The sequence below is a fragment of the Sebastes fasciatus genome, chromosome 10, assembly GCF_043250625.1.
Source record: "Sebastes fasciatus isolate fSebFas1 chromosome 10, fSebFas1.pri, whole genome shotgun sequence".
Taxonomy (NCBI): domain Eukaryota; kingdom Metazoa; phylum Chordata; class Actinopteri; order Perciformes; family Sebastidae; genus Sebastes; species Sebastes fasciatus.
The window spans coordinates 24,128,189-24,151,529 of NC_133804.1; the positions used below are offsets into that span (position 1 = coordinate 24,128,189).

A 23,341-nucleotide genomic window follows, 5' to 3' on the forward strand; every position below is an offset into this window, starting at 1 on the left:
AAAACAAAAAGGTATTCACAGAGCGAAACTTTACGGATCCTCCGATGCCCTCGTGTGAGGCCGAATAACAAAAGACTGAAATGTTTTGAGTGCTCATGGGAGTTTTTTTCTTCACTTAAGTTAATGCAGTCTTTATGGAGGTGGGAATTAAGAGGTTTTCATATGAGCCAACACACACAAACAAAAGCACAACATGTATACACACATTTTAGGTTTTCTTTACCTTGGTGTCAGTTGGGGTTTTTGTTTCATATGATTTATTTGTCACTTTCTCAATAGTCACGAGGTGGGAAAACCCACCATTCTGGTTCACCAGGCAGGTGATAAAAGCATAAATCATTTAACACCACTGATTAAGATCTGGGACACCGGCAAGCATACAGTACATGAATGGGAAGCCACAAACACACAACACAACACACACACACAGGCAAAGATGTGAGCTCTAAATGCAACAGAGAGAGAGAGGAGGAAAGAAATCAAAGCTCCACTTAGCCAATGCCTGAATATTTACCAAGTGGCCCACTAATTACAGTCTGGTGGAATTTGACTGTGATTACAATTAGCAACGTCCAGACTGGCTAGGAAAACACTGGCAGATGTTCAGGCTGCTCGAACTGGCCTGATGTCGGGTATTTACTTTGTATGACTCCTGGCTAAAGCCCAGCAGGCCACAGAAGCACTTTATAAATGAATGCGACTTTATGGACATGGACCTGCTTGTTAGGAAGACGACACAGAGTCAGATGCACTGCAGTCATGAAATTATAAATTACAGTAGGAGGAGAGGTCAAATAAAAAGGTAGAAGTGGTGCATTTTGTGTTAGGATTTATAAAGGACCACTAACTCTGTGAAAACAAGCATGACTTAGAATTATAAATAGTGACCCATGAAATAGTCACATGTTGCACAATTACAACGCCAGCGTGTATTACTGGAAGCATGTGTTGGGACACCAGACCACAAGACCATGAAGGCTCATAAAATATCTCACAAGACCTCATGTTTCAGTGCCGTAAATCATGCGGTACAGCATTTCAGTGAATGACAAAAAAACAGATAGAACAACCAAATTACTAAGGGTGGGAAAAAAATTGATTCATGATTTTTTTCACAATTTTGAAATCGATTTTTTTAATGCCAGAATCAATGTATTTGCTTTGTTTGAGTCCATGCAGAGGTAGAAGGAAGTTACCACTTTTATTGTTGTAGTCTGAGTAACGTGACGTCTTATCCGTTTCGTATCCTTCAACCAAAACAAACGAAAAAGTACAAAACGGTGGAGGGTCCGTGTGGATACGACCTGCACCCTTCACCTGTAAAATCCAAAGTGGTAAACACTACACATACAGTAAAGTATGGAAACCCTTCAGGTTTCACATATTGCAGGAAAAGCAGAGCTAGACATCACGGCTAAAGTTGCATGCTAACTCTGTCATGGACAGAAAACGTTATCCTATCGCGGTAACGTGCGGTCAAGCCAGCCGTCACTCATCTCCGTTGTCAAATCGTCCGACGCTACAACTGTAGAGCACCCATATACTGACATTTATGTTAAATGCATTCAAACGGCCTCGATGGAGCTGACCATGGATGTATAAAGAGAACGGAGCTGACGGGACGCCTGGCTAGACTTGGCAAAGTGAGCGGAAGTATACACGTGTGATTACGTCCGGTTTTCAAAATAAGGTGTTAAAAAAGGTAACTGTATATACAAAATACATATATGGACATAACATTGCTTGGATTATCTTAACCAGAAGTATAAAACATTACATGTCTCTTATAAATTAAAAAGAAAATACTACTAAATTGTGAAGAAAATTACTTTGTTCTTTGATTTTTGGTAAAACATTTAATAAATAATGCCTGACAGTGACTGATATATTTGACTTCAGGACATCTCGGACTACATACATGCTGAAAATCAAAAAAAAATTCTGCATTAACTTAGATATTTTCCAAAGTAAAAGTCCATAGAAGTGTATGATTCAACTTTTTCCCATGGTCTAGTCTTAAAAAAAGTTAACAAAAATCGCAATAAATCTGAATATCGAATCGCAATACGTAAAAAGCGCAATACATATCGAATCGGCACCCAAGTATCGTGATAGTATTGAATCGGGATAAAGATGTATCATCCCAGCCCTACACTGCCAAATTTAGAGAGACAACATAAAAATATGGAGCTGCTACAAAGTACCATAATCCAATACTACAGAATATTAAATAATATGACGGGTCTTTGAGACATAAATCCGCTTCCAGCCTGTTTTTATGTGGTAAAACTCTTGTTATTGTTATATGTTTCCTGCTGTTGCCTGAGCCACAAAGAAAGTTGGCTACATCTGATATTTAATCACTTTTATCTAAATTCCTTGTATCACTTTGAGTACGAACTTTGTCCTCAGTGGCAGAGATTTCTCATTTTTATCCATTGAGCAACATCGGGGCAGGTTTGAACTATTGTTTTTCAAAGCATTTGTATTTATTCTGGCAAGCTTTAAATCTATGGGAATTGTCAGTATTGATCATAATTGTCAAAAGAAGTGACCCATATCAAGTTTGGCACCATCTCCTGTTCAGAGGCCTCACTACAGCACAAGGGCTGATTTTCAGAGGGAGAAGCATGAGGACATGGAGAGCGGAGAAAACCTATTGCAGAGTATGAGTGGATAGAAAGGACAAGATATTGTGAAGTGGTGGAAGATGAGATAAGGAAACAAAAAAACTTTGCTTTTTATTCTATTCTCTTTAAAACCATGTTGAGACACGTTAAGAGACGTGCAAAAAAATGGCTTGGTTTTTGTGTCACTCATCATTTGCAGTCAGAAGGTAATCATTATTTAATCTGACACCTGTTTTACAGCCAATTTTGCAATTTCAACATCATATAATTAAAGCTACACTTCAGTGTTTTATTTGGCAAAATCTGGCAAACAGTAAACTCAGGAAGGAAGGAAGGTGTTACAACCGTTTATATGTCGTCATTGTTCCAATTTGGTAACACACCTGGAGAGCCGTTGGATGACTCAAATAGCATTCTGGCACAATTTCACCCACAACACAGTGAGTGAAATGTGTAATACTGGGAAAGATAACATTTGTAAGTAGGAGTGGGCTCGTACCAGTCAGGACATGATTTGTCATTATAATTATAGTTTATTATATCTATATTTATAAAACATAAACACAGAAAGTATCAGTAGCTGAGAAGGATTGTATCCTCAAGATAGTTGCAAGATGTTTGTGTATCCCACGTGAATGCATTTATCTGACAACCTGATGGATGAGAAAGGGTTTGCGAAGTTAAACTTGCCCTTTCATTTGCAGTATTACAAACTGGGCGTCTGTGGCGACATTACCGGGAAAAATCACTGTTTGGATCTCTGGGAAGTGAGATCCACAAACACATCTGCAGTTACTGCTTACCGCCATAGGTGCCGCCAAAGAGAACAGAAATGGAGATCTTCGAGATTGAAACTTTAATCAACAAATACTGGTTGCAAACAAAGGCTGAAAAAAACAAAACTGTGCTGAAATGATAAGTAGATTAATCAGTAAAGTAACCGACATCAATTTCGCTAATTGGAGGTTGATAGTTTAGTCCTCAACCACATCTTAAGGTCCGTCACATCGGACAACTCCATCACCAGTGAGGAGGATGCGGAAGCAAAAGGAATGTACTGCTGTGGACGGGGGCAGCAGCAAAACATATTTTATTCAAAAAATCTGAAGTATCCCTTTCCTTGTTGGACATGTATAATGACTGATATATATGATATCACAAGTCAAAGCCCTGGAGTCTCATCATCCAGTGACAACTTTGACAAAGGCAGCCATGTTAATTGTTCCTATAGAGTATCAGGACACACATACTGCCCTTTCAACTCTAATTCTATTGCCTCTGTTTTTTTTTTTTCACCCCTTGGATCTGATAAGAGCCCAGTTGGGAACTTCTGGTCCTAAAACAAAGACCCATCTGCTAGTAATCTTCTCCACTGTAAGCACTCCTGCCTCCTGATAGCATGGAGGAAGCCCAACACACATTAGGGTAAACAAATAGGCTATTCAGTGAAACAACAAACCAACACTAGCTTTTCCTGAGGAATAAGCCACCAACAGCAACAAACTAAAGAAGTGAAAAAATGTGGTTTTAGACAAATGGTAGAAGGGACATCTTGTTTGAGTGTGTGTTTGTGTGTCCAATCGACTAGATGGACAGCTGCTCGACAAACAGAGTGACAGGGGGTTCTTCCTACTGAACAGGCTGGATAAATATTCCTGGTGGTGCTAATCAATCACCACAGACCGGTCACGGCGGGTCAGAGGTGGGCTTGGGTGATTGGTGCAATACAAAGGAAAGAGGAAGTGTAAAAAGTTTTTTTAAGGCGGAGGGGGGGCGGGGGGGGGGCAGTAGGAGGTGCGAAGGGGGGGTTTGTTTGGTGGCATGTCATCATGGAGAGGAAGGAACTAACCTACTTACATTGGCCACTGCACCTTCTACACTTACATTCTTTATATAGCAGATGATGCTGTAGAAGTTAAAGAGGGCGAAATGTGTGTTTGGTGCAAAAACAGATTATTCTGGTTAGTCTGCAGTTGTGCATAACATTTATCAAAAGGGATACAAAAGCAAAAGGAAGGACTTTGTGTGCTTGTGTGGAAACTATTTGTTATCTTTTGTTATCAATTTGTTAGGATGTGATTCAGCTGCATTAGTCATATCATGTCTGTGTGTTGTTGCATACCTGCTCATGTAATACAAAGGCAAGAGGAAGTTGGAGGACTTTGTGTGCATGCAGGACAGGATGTTTTAGTTATAAAAGTTAGGCTATTATTACAACTTTGGTATTATTAAACCTTTAGTGTATACTTCAAAATGCTGCAGAGTCTAAATCCGATGAGGCAACAGTTTCCCGACTCGACGCAACCTCGTTTAAACTGGATAAGAAGAGGAAGTCCACATTGTCCTGGAGCAGTGGTTGAAAGATGGACATCAGGCCTGCTCCCTTTCAAACTAAAGTAAACACCACTTTCTCCCCTCTCTTCCTCTCTCCATCCCTCCCACTCTGTCCATCAAACAGCTGAGGGCCCCCAGGAGCCTCCCTCTGCTACACCGAGAGTCGACAATGACTTCATTGACACCCCAGCGTCCCATTAATCTTCATTTGTCCCATCATATCCTGCCATTGGTATGGAAATGCCCGCCCATCTCCGGTGTGAACTGACAGTCGGCGTCGGTGGTGGCAAAGGGAGCGATAAAGGCGGGTAGGGTGCTCACACCGTAGGGGGTGGGGGTGGAGGTGGGGGGGCTATCTGTCCATTTGGCAGCTTCCGTTCCCAATGTATGTCATAGATTCCTCATTCAAATGACTTGAACCTTGCTAAACAACCACACACACACACACATACACACACTCAGTAGGGGGTGCAGGCGGGAGGAGGTAATCTGATTTCTCAGCTGCCCGGGAGACCACTTCCTGAGAGGGAGGCTTGTGGAAGGACGCCTGGGGTTTCCCATCTGTCCACCCAGGGGTATGACCCCCTCCCTACTGTTAGGAGAGTTTCTTTCTCTCTCTCTTTCTCTCTCTCTCTCTCTCTCTTCGTCTTTATGCATATTTTCCCTTCTCAGATATACACACACATGCCAACACACACTCAGGCTGTTTCTCAGCCGCCTCACCACTAATGGAGTTTGAAATGAGACGGCAACCAGTTGCAGAGGTGGAGGAAGTCGCTGTCATTCCCCCACCACAGCGATGGATCAATTCTCCACAAGTGGGCTAGAAAAGGAGTGGGGGTGGAGTGTGGGGAGGTGGGCGGAGGGGGTTTACCCGAAATCCGAATGTGGATGATTTCATCAAGGAGTACTGATAGTAGTAGTGCTGATAGATTTGCAGATAGCAGTTACCAGTTTACATGAGACAACTGCAGATGTGTCGACTCTTTATGCTCTTTTCTTAGTTGACTTGTGATTATTATGTATAAAAATTAAGTAGAAAAATAATAAAATGACATCTGCATGGCAGGAAATGTAAATGTCTGGAGACAAATACATAAAGATAATGTTTTTAATGCAAAACATCAATTGCAAGTTAACTTTTTTGTAATTGAAAATTGTTAATCAACAGCTCAAAAGATATTATGATTGTATCTTCAAAGTGGTAGTGTATGCTGTTCAATGACTTGCATATGTCCCGTCAGTGCTTTTACATGCACTTAACTGGATTACAATCGTGTTTCTACCATAAAGTAACGTCATGTAAATTAGAAACAGGGTTTTTGTAAACTGCTAAAAGTGAAATTTGGACTTAGATGAAAGATACAAATAAGAAAATCATTCACTTTTACTCCTACTGCTTTTCAATTGGGACAAGGAGCGCACACTTCTGAAAGCTTTCTCAAAAACCTTTAGTGTACCAGAAATCCTCCCAAACAGTTACAAGTTTAGTTCTTGTTTAGTTCCAAGGAAAGGCAACTTTGTTCTTGCCAGAGCTTGTGTTTTCCAAATCTCTATTATAGAGGGGATGAGTAAAAAGTAGTCATGATGGACAAACATATCAATAAGAGAATTCCCAGAATTGCTCTTATTACTCAAAAAGCGATTGTTCCATCAGTTTAGGTGCTGTAATCATTATTATCGTTTTGTTTTGGAAATCCTATTTCAGAATAAAACACTTCCTTAGCATCAGATATATATGAGAGTATATTCAAAGTCAGTTGAAGAGACCAAGAGACAAAAACAATGGAAGAAAGACAGAGACAGACGGCTGCCTGAGCAGGAGCTTAAGAAGCTCCGCGACGTTCTCCTTTCCTGTGTCCTTTCTGACAAGGCACAGACTCCGTCTTTGATCAGCACTCAGGAAATTTCATTAGGACGGAGATGGGTGGATAAGAGACCAAAGAAAGCTTTTGTGGATGGGAAGAGGAAGAGAAGGAGATAAAAGGGTAGAAAAATAGAAAATGGAGAGGGAGGGGGGTTGGGGGGGGGGGTTGTCATGGAGGGGAAGAAGAAAGAAAGAAAAGATAAATGTCTTACTCCCACCTGTTGTGCGTTTTAAATTGACTGTAAGAAGTGAAACTGTTACTCCGCTGTAGCTGTTCATTGGCTTGGCTTAGGCCTAATTAATACTCACAACCTGTAGCTACAACCTGAACATCAGCATGCTATCAATGCTCACAATGACAAGACTAACATCCTGATGCTGACCTGAACCAGCTTGGTTTAACATTTGATAATTAGCCCTAAACACAAAGTGCAGCTGAGACTGATGGGACAGTCATGAGGTTATCTGAAGCTCTTGAATGTCTGTGCCAAATTTCATAGCGATCCATTGAACCCAATATCACTCCAAAGCATGTAATAGACCCGCCTGTCCACCAGAGGATAGCAAGTCTGTGCCACGCTTCGCCTCACCGATGCGTGAATATTACTCGTGTGTATGAAGGAGCAGTAGCCTACCAGCATCGAGCAACAAAACCACTTAGTTAGGTTTAGGAAAAACGTCATGGTTGGGCTTAAAATAAGTATGAAAACTAAGTAAAATAAGTACGGAAAGCACATTACATCAGTACGGAAAACACGTCACAAACGTCACTAATAAAACATGTGACAGACATCACTGAGGTAACTTACAAAACAAAACACCGGTCTCCTGGTTGAAAGTCTTGTTTTTGTTAGACACATCCACCATCAGCAGTCTTTCTCCTTTTTTATTCGACATCACTAGCTCTGAGCGTAGCGTATTCACGCGGATGCAGTTACACTGCAGTCAATACAGACTACATGGTGTACATATATTATAATAATACAAATAATAATAAATGTATTTATATAGCACTTCTCAAAACAGATGTTACAAAGTGCTTCACAAGACAACATATGACACGCCTAAAGCAAGAACAGCGTTCTTATTACTCTCTTCTGCCTCGTGCATTATTGTGTCATTCACATGCCTTTTCGTGCAACCGTGCTGGAGTAATTGTTGAGACGCTTCACTCAAAACCATAAATGTCAACCTCATGTTGCACTGGAGGAGAAGTCAGAGGATAAATTGTCTGGGAAGCATAAATATTGTGAAGAGCAACAGATGCTGGTGTTCTTGATAAAAAAAAAAAAAAATAATCTCTGGTCTGGTTTGCAATCTGATGTGTCCTCAAATGGAAACAGCCGTATCCATATACCCATAAACTTTTAGTGTTTTGAAGTTAATCCTTTTCAGTCATGATAACCACTATTTGATCTTTTGTAAGACAGAAAGGACTTCAGCCAAACAAACTAAACTAAATGAACAAAAGCTCCAAACACTGCACCAGACAACCGAAACCAAACAAGGTGTACAAACGCTCCAGCGTCGAATTCAACCGAACCAAAACAACGCGGCGACAGCATCTAAAGAGAGAGTCGAGGAAGACAGACCGGAGCAGGCGACCTTTGACATTATCAATCATGTACAACAGAGGAAGGGAGGGAAAGGAGGAGACAAGAGAGGCAAACACACAACATCTCCTCAACCTTATCAATCAGGGACCAAAGAGGAGGAAGGAGAGATAAAGACAGAGAGCCGGCATCTGTTTACCTTATCGATCATGTCGGGCCGGTTGGTGGCGGCCAGCACGGTGACGTCTCGGAGCTGCTCGATGCCGTCCATCTCTGTCAGGAGCTGAGCCAGGACCCGGTCGCCGACACCGCCGGAGCTCCCGGAGCTGAAGGGATGGAGGAGAACACAAGATAGATGAGTGGATATCATCGAAGGAGAGGGAAACAGAGATGAGATTGATGTGTGGATGATTTTATGGAAGGATGGATGATGGAGAGGGAAAAGAACGTATGGAGATTAGTCAGAAACTGGAAAGAAAGGAAATTATTGATGGTGTAAAGTGATGGATCACAGATAGATGATGGATGAATGGATTGGTGGGAGGATGGACAGCAATATTGTACAGAAGAGTGGAAAAAATAAACGTGACAAATGGAATAACGGAGGGAAAGACAGAGAATGTGCATCAATGTGTGATGGATGAATGAGTGCGTGGATGAAACAAATATGTAGCAGCATGCAATGTCCTGCTCTCAGGAGTCCAATTCAACACATGTCGTCAATAGTTGCTGTATTACGTAATGATGATAATTCTCCAGTTCTTGAATGCTTTGCAGAGAACTTCTGAATAGTTTCACTGACACTCTGACGGCAGGTTCTTTCATTAGGGCAATTCTTCTTCAAGAAAGAAAAAGGCTTTGGCAGCAAAAGTGAGCTTTCCTGCCAATGACGTCCCACTGAGCTGCAACTGAAAACACGTCATCCCTCTCAAATAAAGCAGCCTTCCTTTAGACAAAGTTCACAAATATGTCACCTTGTTTGGACTTGTAAATGTAGCTAGTGCCGCTGTTCTGCCAATTTAACAATGTCTGGAAAAGCTGAAGTTTATCCCACCCAGGTGTCCTAAGATACTCTAAGATCAGCAGGAGATATTGTGTGTGCAATATTATATACTATTTAAAGTCATAACTCTTAACATTTCCACAAAATCAAACCCCATTTGTATAACTGGCACTCCTCCACGTAGAACGTATACGCTGTGACGTTCATTCACAGTGCATTAGCAGTTCATCCGCTACCGCACAGGCTAACAAGTAACTTGGGATTTGTTGTCATAGTGATGGAACTGTCAAGCTGCCCACACATGATCAGTGGTAAAAATTGCTCTGCGCTGGCTGTGATATTGTTTTCCTATCGGGAGAGCGGTGCTGCCCGACTAGGCAGAAGCGCTACCCTTTGCGTAGCGCCGCGTTCAAAATTATTTCAACTTTGACCTCGCCGCTGATTAGGCTTGCCACGGTAGTTGGTGTTACCGGTGTTATACAGTGGTCAGGCACACACCGATTACAGTACAAACCCACCGCCCTCACCGTCGTTTTGCATTTTTTTACAGAAATAAAAACCATTAGTTCATTTTGGCGTATCAGCGCCAGATCCACCATCCCCTATTTTTTTTTTTTTTTTTTTTAAAGGTGCAGTGTATAGGATTTGGCGGCATCTAGCAGTGAGGTTGCAGATTGCGCTATCTGGAGCCAGTGTTTGGTTTGTACATTCTGGGGCTACTTTGGAAACATGGTAGCCTGCTCCGTATGTAGATATACACGGCTCATTCTAATGTAATGGAAATACAATGAATCTTATTTTCAGGTGATTATACTCTAAAGAAAACATAGTTATTAGCCTATATATTCCATGTCTGCCAATAGATCCCCCTAAATGCTACACACGGTTCCTTTAAAGAAATCATCAGCAAATGAGTGTGCCTTTTCATGGTTCATTTAAAAAAAAAAAAAAAAAAGTCTAACTAATTTCCTAAAACAGCTGGGCACTGTGTTTTTTCAGCAAACAGGAGTAAATAGCGCATTTGATGGGGACTATTTTCAGCAGCGGATTAATATACATTTGATGCTCTAGTGAGTATTTGGGGCGGCAGGACGGTGTATTCAGCATAAACTACTGTGTGTGTGTTCATGGTAATGAGAGAACATGTCAACAGTGTGCCTCATTGATATGTTCTTAAATAGTTTTTGGAGCAATGGAGCTCTATGGCATAGAGGGATAACATATATCAGGTTTTGCCAACACCAACAATACTTTTAGTCGGATTTTGTTGACATATAATATAGAATATCACCAGCCTTATCCTTTAAGAAACTCATCAATGTGTTAGTCACGGCATTACAAGGTGGTTATTTTCCATAACGCGGCGCAGACAGCCACCCTTCTCAGCTCAAACACACACAGTCTCTGTTGACAGGGCCAGCGGAAGTGCCAGACGTCATTAGCAGAGACAAGGCCGCAGAGGAACACAAAGGAGCTCTGTCACTGAGATATGAAGGGAGAGAGAGAGAGAGAGAGAGAGAGAGGGGGAGAAAGTTTGGGTGAGGGGAGATAGTGGGGAGAAAAGGAAGGAGGGATGAGTATTATAGAGAGGAGGACAGAGCGATGAATGGGAGAGAGAAGGGGAGAATGTGAGGTGAAAAAATATGCGAGAGATAAAAAATAAAGGTGGTGAGAGAAAGTGGGGTGAGAGAGTGAGCAACAGAGGGAGGGACAAAAGGAAAGAGGATGTCAGGAAAAGAGGCACTATAGAGAGAAACGGGAAGGATGAGGGTGACAGAAAAGGAGAGGAGGGGCCGAGAGACAGTAAGTGAAAGAAATGGAGAAATGAGAGAGAGAGAGACTTTCATTGAAACATTTTACCCTCTCTTATTCATTGCTCTTTTCAAATCCAATAATCCTTCACTTCTCGTAATTATCTGATCTTTTCTTTTTCTAGGTTCTCTGTCAGGAATGCCGTCAGTTTATTTTCAATGCAGTTAATCCTGAACATTGTGTTTTGTCTTTTCTCAGCTGTCAGTCTCTACTTCTAACAGTCTGTTTTTGTCTCCCATAGTTTGCCTCTCTTCCTGTCTTCTTTCTGTCTTCTTCATTTCATTCCACCAGTTTAGACTCGTGGCAGGTAGGCTGACAGATTTACAGGTGCTTCTCATCTCCTGCCTCGAGAGGAAAAAAACACACACACAAACACACACCCACACGCACACACATACACACACACACACACACACACACACTAAACAGCAGAGGCTGTCTGGTTGTGTCAACAGTTTTGAATTCTTGCCGGTGTGCGTGAGCCACTTCATTGATTAAACATGGCAGGAAGTGAAGACCAATAAATAACCTTTATAGATCTGCGCTAAGTGCATTTTTTTTTTTTTTTTTTAAATGGCGAGTGGCCTCGAGGCGCGGGTCCAGCCCCACGTCCATCGCAGCCAGCAGACAAACTCTCACGATGTACTGCATTATTGTGAACGCTGGCTGCTGCTCGGTGGAGGATCAGAGTACATTCCCAAAATTGAACATCAAGATAAGTCAGTCCCCACTGCCAAAAAATACTGATTGATGAAGACAAGTCGCAATAGAGTTGCATCCTGTACACTGGAAGTGAGTCAAGACTGAACTAAACATCAAAGTACAGAAACTGTGTTCCAGGTTGCTTCAGAAAAAGAAAAAAAAACATACTCCAAAGCGCCATCTACTGAATGGCCTGGCTTATCTAGCATCGTAGTTTGGAAGAGTTAAGTGGTTTCGGATATAAGGGTAGAAATATAGTGTCAACAAGACGGGACTAGTAGTCTAGCCCAATTACAAAACATCCTGTCGATCTTAAATAAAACAAAACAAGACACTGGAACTGAAACTAACTATGTGTTTCAATAACCAAACTAGCATACTATTTAGTATGGTAGAAAAAGATTTAGCATCGGTGCCTTCAAATGAAACCCGTGAGCTCGTGTTTACAACATGGGAAGTCGTGTCCACAATATGCCTGGCGTTCAAGTGGTTAAGTCATGAGAACATCGCTGCTAAGCAAGGACAATATTAATGTTACTGTCGGCGTCTAGAAGCCAGTGGCTAACAATTCAGCAAGCAACATGGCAATATATTAACTTATTATGTACCGAAAAATTTGGTCGTGAACTCTGAGCTTTCAGAAACTTTCCACCTACGAGGTTGTGAATACCACAAGAGGGGGCAGTTCATATGGACTCTTCTCGTGAACACAATAAAAACACAACCCCATTTGAATGCACCATATGTCCCAAATACATAGTATGTCAAATGCAGTATGCCAGATACACCAGGATGTTTTACTACATCCGGTCACATTTTGCAGTACAAAAGCCAGCAAGCTTTTCTGGCTATTCAGAGGGTCAAAGTTCAAGGCACAATGTTATGAAGAAGTAGTATGTCCCAGTTGTATGCATACTGCATGCAATAGTATGTACTTTGTAACGGCAGCTGCAGTACGTACTAACAGAAAAAGTATGCAATCTGGAACGTAGCCTAAGTATTGAAAAGTTGGCACTGGTCGAAAGAATCATTGACATAATGGCAATGTAATTTTATTCTTAAAATAAGCGATTTGTTTCATGAGCAATTCAGATTTTTCTTTCAAGTATAGAAAAGTTAGATATTTACATATCCAACACTTCTTTGTTAAACTGTTAAAATGTAAATCTATTTCATGAACAGAGGCACTTCAAAATATGTAATGTGTCAGACGCTGTAGAGCTTTTTAAAGCATCTGACCGAGGAGAAGTTATAGGGTCGGCTCGTTGGCCTTTCTGTGCTCCTTCCTACAACATTTAGTCTCATCGACTGGTTTACCAGGAAGCATGCTGCATATTTGGCCTTCCCCATCTGCCGTGGACGGGCACAATGAAGTGTTTGTGCGCCTCCGGTCTGTGTCCTCTGTCCGCCCCCCGTCCTCTTTCCTTTAAGCCACAGATGTTCCCAGTGCCATCCCACTAAAGCGCCTCCGGACAAGACTGTGTTCTGTGTTCGCCGGTGGCGAAAAGCCGCAAAAGTCTGAGAGGACACCATGGGAACCGAGTGGCTGGCTTTGATAGTGCAGTCATGCAGACTTTTTGGGATGTTTGCTCCATCCATTCATAAGTGAATCTTTGTGAGATGAGCTGGGACACAGGCGAGGGACGGAAAAATTAAAGCAGGCCACGGCGATGACTGCGCATTTGTCATCGCCGGACAATGAATGACCACAGTGCTGAAAATAGCAAACAGTGGACAGTAGCAGTGGTCAACAGTGAAGTGGGCAGGAACTTGCATTCATTTTGCAGTCTCTTGGCATCACTCCTAATTCGAGACCTCATTCTATGGTGTTAACAGTAACGTACCTTCCTCTTTCACTGGCGAGAGCATCAATCTCATCAAAGAAGACGATGGAGGGAGCGACGGCCCTCGCCTTCCTAAACACCTGCAAGCAGAGTTGGCAACAATAGAGGAGGGGGGAAACAGGACAAATCTTTAACAGGACAAATGAATCATTCTCAGCACAAACACACACAGGAAATATGGCGTTAATGTCACAAAGTACACCTCAGGTCATCCGCTCATGACATCAGTAACTAAAAATAGTTTGGATGGGTTAACATAGTTCAGTAAACAATGACGTCTTGCGTAACTTTATGTCAACATGTAAAACTTTCATTGTAATAATGGAAGTTAAATGTACTTACCTCTCTCACGGCTCTTTCAGACTCTCCAACATACTTGCTCAGTAATTCTGGACCCTAAAAAAGTCAAGTTTAAATTATATGAATTAATAATCAAGCTGGAGTGCTATGATTTGTTTCATAGCAAAATCAACTGCTGATGTAAAGATGAAAATGTAAGCTGAACTAACGGATCCATAGAGACAATTAATGAGGTTGAGTTTAAATCTGATTTTGAGTAAATAATTGCCACCATCTTCAGGACACTCATGAATAATCATGGTTATGTTCATGGGCGGATTACTGAATGGGCCCCCTGGGCGTAGAGCCTCTATCTGAAGTTATTGCTAACATTTCTTGTCAAGAAGTCATAAAGAAACAAAAAAAAAAACACCACAGAGATGCAAAATGACCAAAACAAGATGCAAAGCGTCCACAAAGAGACACAAAACAATTCAAAAGAGATGCAAAACAACCACAAAGAGACACAAAACAACCAAAAAGAGACACAGAACAACCACAAAGACACACAAAAAGACCACGAAGAGATGCAAAATGTCTACAAAGAGATGCAAAACAACCATAAAGAGACTAAAAGCAACTACAAAAGAGACAAAACAACCACAAAGAGACAGAAAATAACCAAAAAGAGACACAAAAAGACCTAGAAGAGACACAAAAAGATGTCTCTGAATATGTGGCTCTTGTTTGTACTATATGGAGGAGGGCTGGGTGCCCAGGGGCACAGACATGTTTTGTTGAATTATCACCTGGTGGCACCGTGTTTGCAGACGGTTTAAACGGGAGAGCTAACATTCAGAGAGACCAGAGGAGCAGCTGCTGCTCTGTGGCGTCTTTTGGAGATTAAAAAGAGGAACACAGTGAAACAGTGATAACGCAGCGTGAGAATGTCATGAAGGACAGCAGGGTGTGTGTGCTGTAACTCCACAGTGCTGGTTCTATGCTCACTGTACACTGTGTGCCGCTTTATGTTTGGGTGTAACATCTGTGGTTCAGCTGGCAAATTAAGAAATTTCCCACTGTGTGAACACTACAGTACCATGTTTGCTACGCACTACTGCCTTCACCACCATTACTAGTACAGTAGTACTGCTAGTACTGCTACTACCACTGCTGCTATTACTACACATCAAGTACAATCTGATCTTTGCATGTTCTCACAGGCAAAACTTGTGACCAACGGTACATTTTGAACAGCTCAAAAATGTGTGATTAATTTGCGATTAAACGTGATTTAATGTTGTACTCGATTGACAGCCCTATAGTGTTTAGTTATCTGACAACAGAACTAGAAAAAATATGTAAATAGCAACGACTAAATAGTGAATTCAGAGAGTCAGACTCGTAATAACCAGTCTGTCTGTCCTATAACACGTGATTGTTGTAAATCATGGTTTTGTTGTTTGCTGACAAAGAGGAGGAAGAAGAAGATTAAGCCATTTTCTAATTGTTTAGGTATTTCAGTGTGGACAGGAAACCTTTCCGAAATGTCACAAAGACACGTACGCTGCTGCGTGTTGTTTTAACTGCATTTTTTTCAGATTTAGTGTGAACATTGTCTACAAATACTGCCACAAAATGCTCTGCTTCCACTACTCCACCCAACACTGCTGTACTTGCACTAGTCCCACCACTAATATTACTTTTATTACTATTACTAGTACTACTAACTGAACCCTCTCGCTGTCCTTCAGTCCATTCCTCCCTCGTCTCTCCTTCACTCTGAAGCAGATAAACATCCACTCAGCCCCTAAGAAGAACTTCCTCCCCTGCAATCCACCCTTTCAACACCTCTGGGCTGACGGAGGAGACGACACTTAACTCCCAGCCCTTTTGTCTCCTGCAGTAAGTGTGGAGGTTGACTCATTAATCCCAGGTTCCTCTCTCTGAGGCAGAGCCGAGGGCTGGACACCATGACTTTAAAACCATTGACAGTGTAGAGATACGAGCTGTGTGTGTGTGTGTGTGTGTGTGTGTGTGTGTGTGTGTGTGTGTGTGTGTGTGTGTGTGTGTGTGTGTGTTTGTGTGCATCTGCGGGTGTGTAAGTGTTTTTGAGCGGCTGCAGTGGGAGGAAACTGAAATTGACAAGATGATAATAGGGCTTTTTCACACAGAGGAAACAGGCTGAGCCTTAAAGTATCCACATTTAAATCTGGATAACGTATCTATGTCAAAGCAACCGCTGCACTGGAAAAACCTGATACTGTTATTGCAGATGCTGGAGAGCAGCTTTCAGCAGGAAGGGCAGGATGTTTTTTAACCTTTTCATAAAGACTCGAAAACTGCTGTACAAGATTAAAGTACAAATCATCTTGGTATCAAACACAAAATATAAATCAACGACAACGATAATGTCTCGAAACACTAGAGTGGAAGTGAAAACATTTTGAATTTGAGCTATATGTGAAATGCACAAACATGCAAATGTTAATGCATTTATCCAAATACGCATCCTTTTCCCATTATTTAAGATTTACAATTGCCCATATAAATTTAAGGTCAGTCTGAAGTTGGTCTGGATAAGAGCAAATTTGAGATGTAATTGCAGCATTAAGAAAAAACATGTTTCAAGAAAACACAAAGTCTTTGTCCCTGTGCCTACCCGCAACATCATAAAGCAAAATAAAACAAAACAAACAAAAACAAGCTCTGTGGTGTCTTAATGACCCGGGTTGAGGGATTCTGTCGAAGCTTTTCTGTCTCGCATGGCAACAGCTTTGGAAATGTTTACTGATCAAAAAATTCAACAAGCTGATCAATCAATCTCTGTCAACCGGGCCTGAATGGGCAGAGGAGCGGGTGACAGAGGGGGTGGCAGAGAGGATGGGGTGATGAATGAGAGGGGACAAACACAGGGGTCAAAGGTCAGACAGGGAAGCTTTCTGCAGAGGAAGTCGGGCAGTCTGACCGCCTCCAGGTCATCAGAGACACATCTCCACTAGTGCTTTGGCACATTCGATATACTGCGTACATTGACTCACCTGTTGGCCATCCATTACAGAACTATGTGTTGGGACACACTAAATCTTTTTCATACTAAATAGTATGCTAGTATGTAATTTTGGAAAATGTGTATTCTTCGGTGGAGGAAAATTCAGAGGGACTCACATGCGTTAACATGCACATGCAAGCACTTTTGAACTTCAAAATGATCTTCTACCGCTCTTTATAAGGACAGGTGAGAAGTGTGTTTTATTGCAAATCACTTTCATTTCAACAACTTTCCTTTGGTTAGATGGTTGCTGGTAAAGTCTGGGGAATTGGCAATGCAATGTGCACCGATTATGTTAAGTTTCCTACAAAGGTTGAGCTAAAATGGCATGGACTATGAGATGAGATTGAATCAATTAATCATCAAGCTGATCATCACTTCTGAAAACTTGCTCACAACATGTTGGACATCACAAAACCCGTTTTTGGATTAGCTCCATTCCTTTGTTTCCCACTGAGTCATAATGCAGTGTGTTGGCAGATCACTCAACCAGAATATGATGTGAAGAGGCACATGTAAATGTTCACAGCATCATCATCATCTTGTCAAAACAAAAAAGACAAAAGATACCATTCCTAGAACATGATTTTTGAATTATGACTCATTGATGAAAACTTACTTTAATAGCCAGGAAGTTGAGTCCACTTTCATTAGCCAGGGCTTTGGCTATCATGGTCTTGGAGCAGCCTGGGGGCCCGTACAGCAGGACTCCTTTAGGTGGCTGGATCCCCATGCGGGTGAAGGCTTCAGGGTGCCTCAGAGGCCACTCCACGGCCTGCTTCAGTTTCAGCTTCACCTCCTCCATACCGCCGACATCCGACCAGCGGACCTGCAAGAAGCAGACGGGGTAAAAATCAGGATACTTTTTTGTTTTTTAAGCTGAAAAACAGAAATGTTTTATTGTTATTATTATTATTATTATGTACATTTACATTGCAGTGCTGTGGCAAGCTAGATTCAAGATTCTTTATTGTCACGACCATAGTACACACTCTGCATATATGGATGCAAAATATCGTTCTCCCCAACAACGTATACAACAGATGAGACACAACATTAAAATAAGTCACTAAAGAAATAGCTAAAAGAGACAGGTATATACAAAATACATAGTAATCACAGATATTAAATACAATGAATATATGTAATTCAAAAGCTATACAAGATGCATGTACAAATACAAGAGATGAAATGCTCATTTTTTCATGCATTTTCAGCATTTCATGTAACATCAAGGTTACATGAATGCAACATAAGAGGTGGCATCCAGTAGGATTTAACCAAATCAGTTTTTCAAGGCCAATTTAACAGCAGTATGTTTGATTTAAGCTGATGAGTACACATAGTGTTTGTACTAAAAAATAAGCATTTGACCATGATGCAGATATATACACTGGTTTAAAATATTTACGAATAATAAAAGACAAATGTAAAGGAAAATAATCACACTGATAGCCATTATGCAAAAAATGATTTAATAAACAAATTACCAACATTTTGAAATTAATTTTTTTTTTGCATCGTGGCTACGAGTGTGTGACTATTTTTTCCTTTACCCTTTTATTTTCACTGTGGTTAGCACCTCTCCAACACTGGTGTGCATTCCTCCTCTCTCTCATGTTGATAATATTAAAATATAAAAATGATAATGAGGAAGAATTAGAGGAGGAAGAAGAAGAAGAAGAAGATGACAAAGAAATAGAAGACAAAGACGACAACAACAAAGAAATAGAAGTTGAAGAAGAGGAAGATGACAAAGAGGCAGAAGTAGTAGATGTAGAAGGAGTAGATGATGATGCAGGACGGCAGAAGAAACAGATGTATCAGTAGAAGATTTTGTAGTAAAAAAGAAGAAGCAGAAGTAGTAGTAATGGAAGAAGTAAAAGAGGACGTAGTAGTACAAGAAGAAGTCGAAGAAGAAGATGGAGAAAAAGAACAAGGCGCACTATTACTAGAAGTAGAAGTAAAGGGGTGCAAATCTGTCTGGAATCTGATCAAAATGCTGAATTAGATTGCGTCAGGTCCAGTGGTATTAATCAATAACACAATAACATGCAATCAAACAAAATGCATCACATGTATTAAACTGGAGGTGGACAACAATGAGAGGCCAAGTACTAATAAATGATCAACATCGGTCTAATATACAGCTCTAACTCACTCCGGATCTTCTGAAGTATCATTCAGTTCTAATCTGCGGCAGCTCAAACACAAACACATCGCCAACAATAAATGCAACAGACCAAACAAACTCTGATTGCACGCTGATGTCACGGATGTTCTCATGTAACCCACACGGACGACCTTTTTAACTTTCTGACCGCCCGAGTAGATTGCAGAAGTTCTTCCAGGCGGGTGACGGGGTCGGGATGTGGGGGAGGAGAGGAGGGAAGTGAAATAATATAAAAGCATATTTGGAAGGAGATGGAGGAACTGAGGACTCGAGGTTGAATCAGGGAGACTCTGGACGGAGCGAACAACAACAGACGGAGTCGGCCAACAGCTGTCTGTCTGACAGATGGAAGGAGGGAGGAAGGGAGGAGGAGAGTCCGGCAGTGGACAACCGGAGGAGATAAAGCAGATAAGAAGAGAAGCCCTCATCCAAAACCCTCTCAGACCTCTCTCTCTCTCATCCTTCCTGTCTCGTTCATTACAAATCCATTATTTCCTCCCTCCTCCCACATCTTTCGATCTCGTTTTTGATCTACCTTCATAACCTCTCTTTCTCCGTATCTTTTCATTTTATCTCCTGCACTCCTTTCCTTTTGTTTGTCTCTCTCTCTCTCTCTCTCTCTCTCTCTCTCTCTCTTTAAGTACATTTACATTCACAGAATAAACCAGGTTATACTGAGGGAAATCAGGTTATACAGGAAGTCATACAATGTGTTTACATGCCCTGTAGTAGCCTGGTAATCAGATTTCTCCCCCCATCCCTGACCTTATTTTGAACAATGCCTTATTTTAAAGGAGCACTCCGGTAATTTCACACATTGAGGCCTGCTTACTTGTCAGAGAGAGTACTACTACACATGTAAAAAAACAGCTGTATATTCATATTTGACAACCTTGAGACCTTCAAAAAAGGGAGGATTTCAAAACCAAAGTGGGGGGTCATACAAATTTGAGTTTCAGAGACTGTTTCCTGCATGCTGGTGACTTTAAAACAATGAAAATAAAAACGTTGTATGAGGATATGTTGCTACGATGATCTTTGCTCTCATCCCACCTCTCTGTTGTCACAGCGATTCTCTGTTGTCATGCACGTGTATGTATAAAATGCCCATTAGAAGCCAGGTTATGTGTATATATGGCCAAGAAATCAGCAGGAGAAATCTTGCTTTAAAGTTTCTCCAACTCCTCCCCTGATTACTGAAACCAGGTTTTGTGTATTTCATGTAGAAATCAGGTTTTGTGCTGAAATGATTTGTTTAATAATCAATCATTTGATTCACAGAAAATGTATCCAAAATCATTTTTGAGACAAAACGATGATTGCAAACTAAATATGTTTTAGTTCTTAGAACTTAGTTCTGAATGTTGATGGGTCACGTGGACAAAATTATCAAAATAATCCCTAGTTACAGCCCACTTTAGATAACTGCAGAAAGCCAACAGTGCATGTAAATGCAGTGTTCCTCTACCTTCCTTTCCTCTCTTTCCCCCCATCTTTCGGTTTCTTATCTCTGTCTTTCTTCTCTCACTTGACCCTCACTATCACGCCATCTCTCTCCCTTAAATACTGCTTACCACTCTCCTTTCTCCTCTTTTTCACTTCTTCCTCTCTCTCTGTCTCTCCCCCCCTCCCTCACCCTCCTCCTGCTCTCCATCCAAAGGTAACACATCCCAGGCCACCGGCGCCGTCTCCGGGGAACGAAGCACCTAATGGAAACCTGGCGTCTGGCCACATACTGTAAATACCGAACAATTTATGGACAGCGCCGAGCGAGAGAGGGGAAAGGACGGATGCAGGGGAGGGGAGGGAGGAGAGGACGGGAGAGAGAGAGAGAGAGAGAGAAGAGTGTTGCAGAGATGAGGAGATAGGCCGGAAGCAGGCGAGCGAACCAGAACGCTCATTTGAAGGCCCAGAGAGGGATGAAATGAAATAAAAAGTGCAGCGAGATGAAAGCAACAGTAAAAGAGGCTTATAGAGAGAAATGGAGGAAACAGGTGAGCAGGAGAAAGACGGGTGAAGTGATGGATGAGGAATGAAGAAAAGCTAAGAAGACAGAAAAGAGGTGATACAAAAAGAGGTTTTGTGGCTGTATAGCAGGAAGCATTTGATGGACAGTGATATGCAAGAGGCTGAATTCAATGTGGACTTAAACCATTTCAAATGTGATGTCGTGAAGTGAAGGTATCACTGTTGTCAATCAACCGATGGAGTTAACCCAACATGGACAAGAGTTCTTCTCAAAGTAATTGAAAGTTTGTATAGTTTCATGACAACTAAGCAAACTCATTTTGCTGATCTCTGATACTGTCAATGTTCATTATCAGTAGTCATTTAGAGTAACCTCATTGGTTCCTAAAAAATACAGGGCTTTCACCGAGGAGATCGATGTCCGTGTCCCGCGTGAAACCAAAAGTCAACGTTGATATTATTTGTCATGTAACTTCCGTACTTAAGTTACGACACTTTCGGTGTTGTTTTAGCCCAAATCACAATCTTTTCATAAGCCTAAGTAAGTACCTTTGTTGCCTAAGTCTAACCAAGTCAATATTATCCTAAACCTAACTAAGTAGTTTTATTTTGAAAAAGACTGGAGCAACGAAAAATCCGTTGTTGAAATTCGTGCTGAGCGTCACAAAAAAAAGGGAAGTTCGTGTCTACGTACACGAATCAAATAGATTCATTTTCGTGACTATTTCACAAACTGCCGTGAGACTGTGTCTGTAATCAATAAGCTAAAGTAGCAAGACAACTGATAATGTACTTCCTGTACAGGCCTTGTACAAAAGTTGTCACACTTCAGTAAACATTTATAGGATTTGTGACATAACGGCTTTCCCAATATTATATGAAGTGTCTTTATGTGGTAAGTAAGGGTGGACAATGCGGTAGACAAATTCTTATCATTTGTGGCCAAACTGTAGTGACACTACTATCCGAACCAGATTTAGAGGTTTTGGGGGTTTAAATGGACTTTATCCTCTGAGTTTGCCAACAACATCCACAGACCTGCCAATCACCTCTTTCCGCCGAGGAAGCAGATGTGCAACACTATAACGTCTCATCTTCCCCCTTTTTGTTGCATTTTTTGGTTGCGTCGCTGCAGACTTAACGGAGTCATTGTAAGAAATAACAATGTAAAGTAACATTAATTGCAAGGTGCTTTTTGTCACGAACGAAGCGCCTGTGGAATTAGAAGGCAGTGTTTTGACTCACACCTCGCTGTGCTGCGTTTCCCCCCCCCTTCTTCCCTCCCTTCCTTTTTGTACGAGACCCAGTTATTATCTTTTACTGTTGTTTTCTGAACTTTACAAGGGGCCTCTCAGGCTCTGGTCCTTTGATGGGGTTGAAAGGAGGGTGTGGGGGACTTCTCAGACAAAAAAACTCAAGGGAGACGAGGAGTAAGTTTAAAAAGGAGGAATAAACGGGCTTGTTATACAGCTGCCAAATGAAAATATTAAAGCCAGACTGCATAGTGGAAGATGATTATTTAAAAAAAAAAAAAAAGCAATGCTGGGTAAACAGGAAAGATGTCAAAAAGAGGAAGAGTGTCTTGTCACAAAACAAACAAAGGGTTAAAAACAAACTTTCAATTCACATATAAATATAACATAAATCGAGAGGCGTAATCTGCAAAACTCAAACCTCTAGATACGTGATCTGAGAAGGTTTCTGAGGAACTCGAGGCGTGTATTCATCCGGCACCACTGGAAGTTTCTTATATAAAATGGATTAGAAACAAATGTTTGCACTCATGTGGATATAATCAAGTCCGGGGCTCTGCGGCTGGCCTTTCAGCTGAGCTGCGCTAGGGGGATAGAAAAAAAAAAAAAAAATTCCAAACTCAAACTCACTCCTCTCTCTTGTTTCCAGGAACCGGCCGCAAGGACTGAACGTCTCTGGGTGAGCTCAGTGCAGAGTGTTGCAGAGAGGAGAGGAGAGGAGAGGGGAGGCGGGTGGGGGTGAAGGGATAGGAAGGACATTTCTTCTTCTTCTTCTTCTCCTCTTTCTCTTTTTTTGGTTGCTGGCAGGAACCGTCAGCGACCCGATCTGCTTTCAATTACCGGTGGAGGATGATGTTAGCCCTCTTCCTGT

The 23,341-nt window shown here is 41.5% G+C and overlaps 1 protein-coding gene across 1 annotated transcript in view; it reads right to left on the reverse strand.

The window, feature by feature from the left end:
* The window catches only part of afg2a (AFG2 AAA ATPase homolog A), a 121,098-nt gene that overhangs the window by 73,119 nt on the left and 24,638 nt on the right, over nt 1-23,341 (reverse strand). The window contains exons 12-15 of the mRNA XM_074649068.1: nt 17,696-17,905; nt 14,088-14,141; nt 13,746-13,825; nt 8,584-8,710 (exon numbers count right to left, since the gene is read on the reverse strand). Coding sequence (XP_074505169.1) covers nt 8,584-8,710; nt 13,746-13,825; nt 14,088-14,141; nt 17,696-17,905 — 471 coding nt within the window. The remainder of the gene's footprint in view (nt 1-8,583; nt 8,711-13,745; nt 13,826-14,087; nt 14,142-17,695; nt 17,906-23,341) is intronic.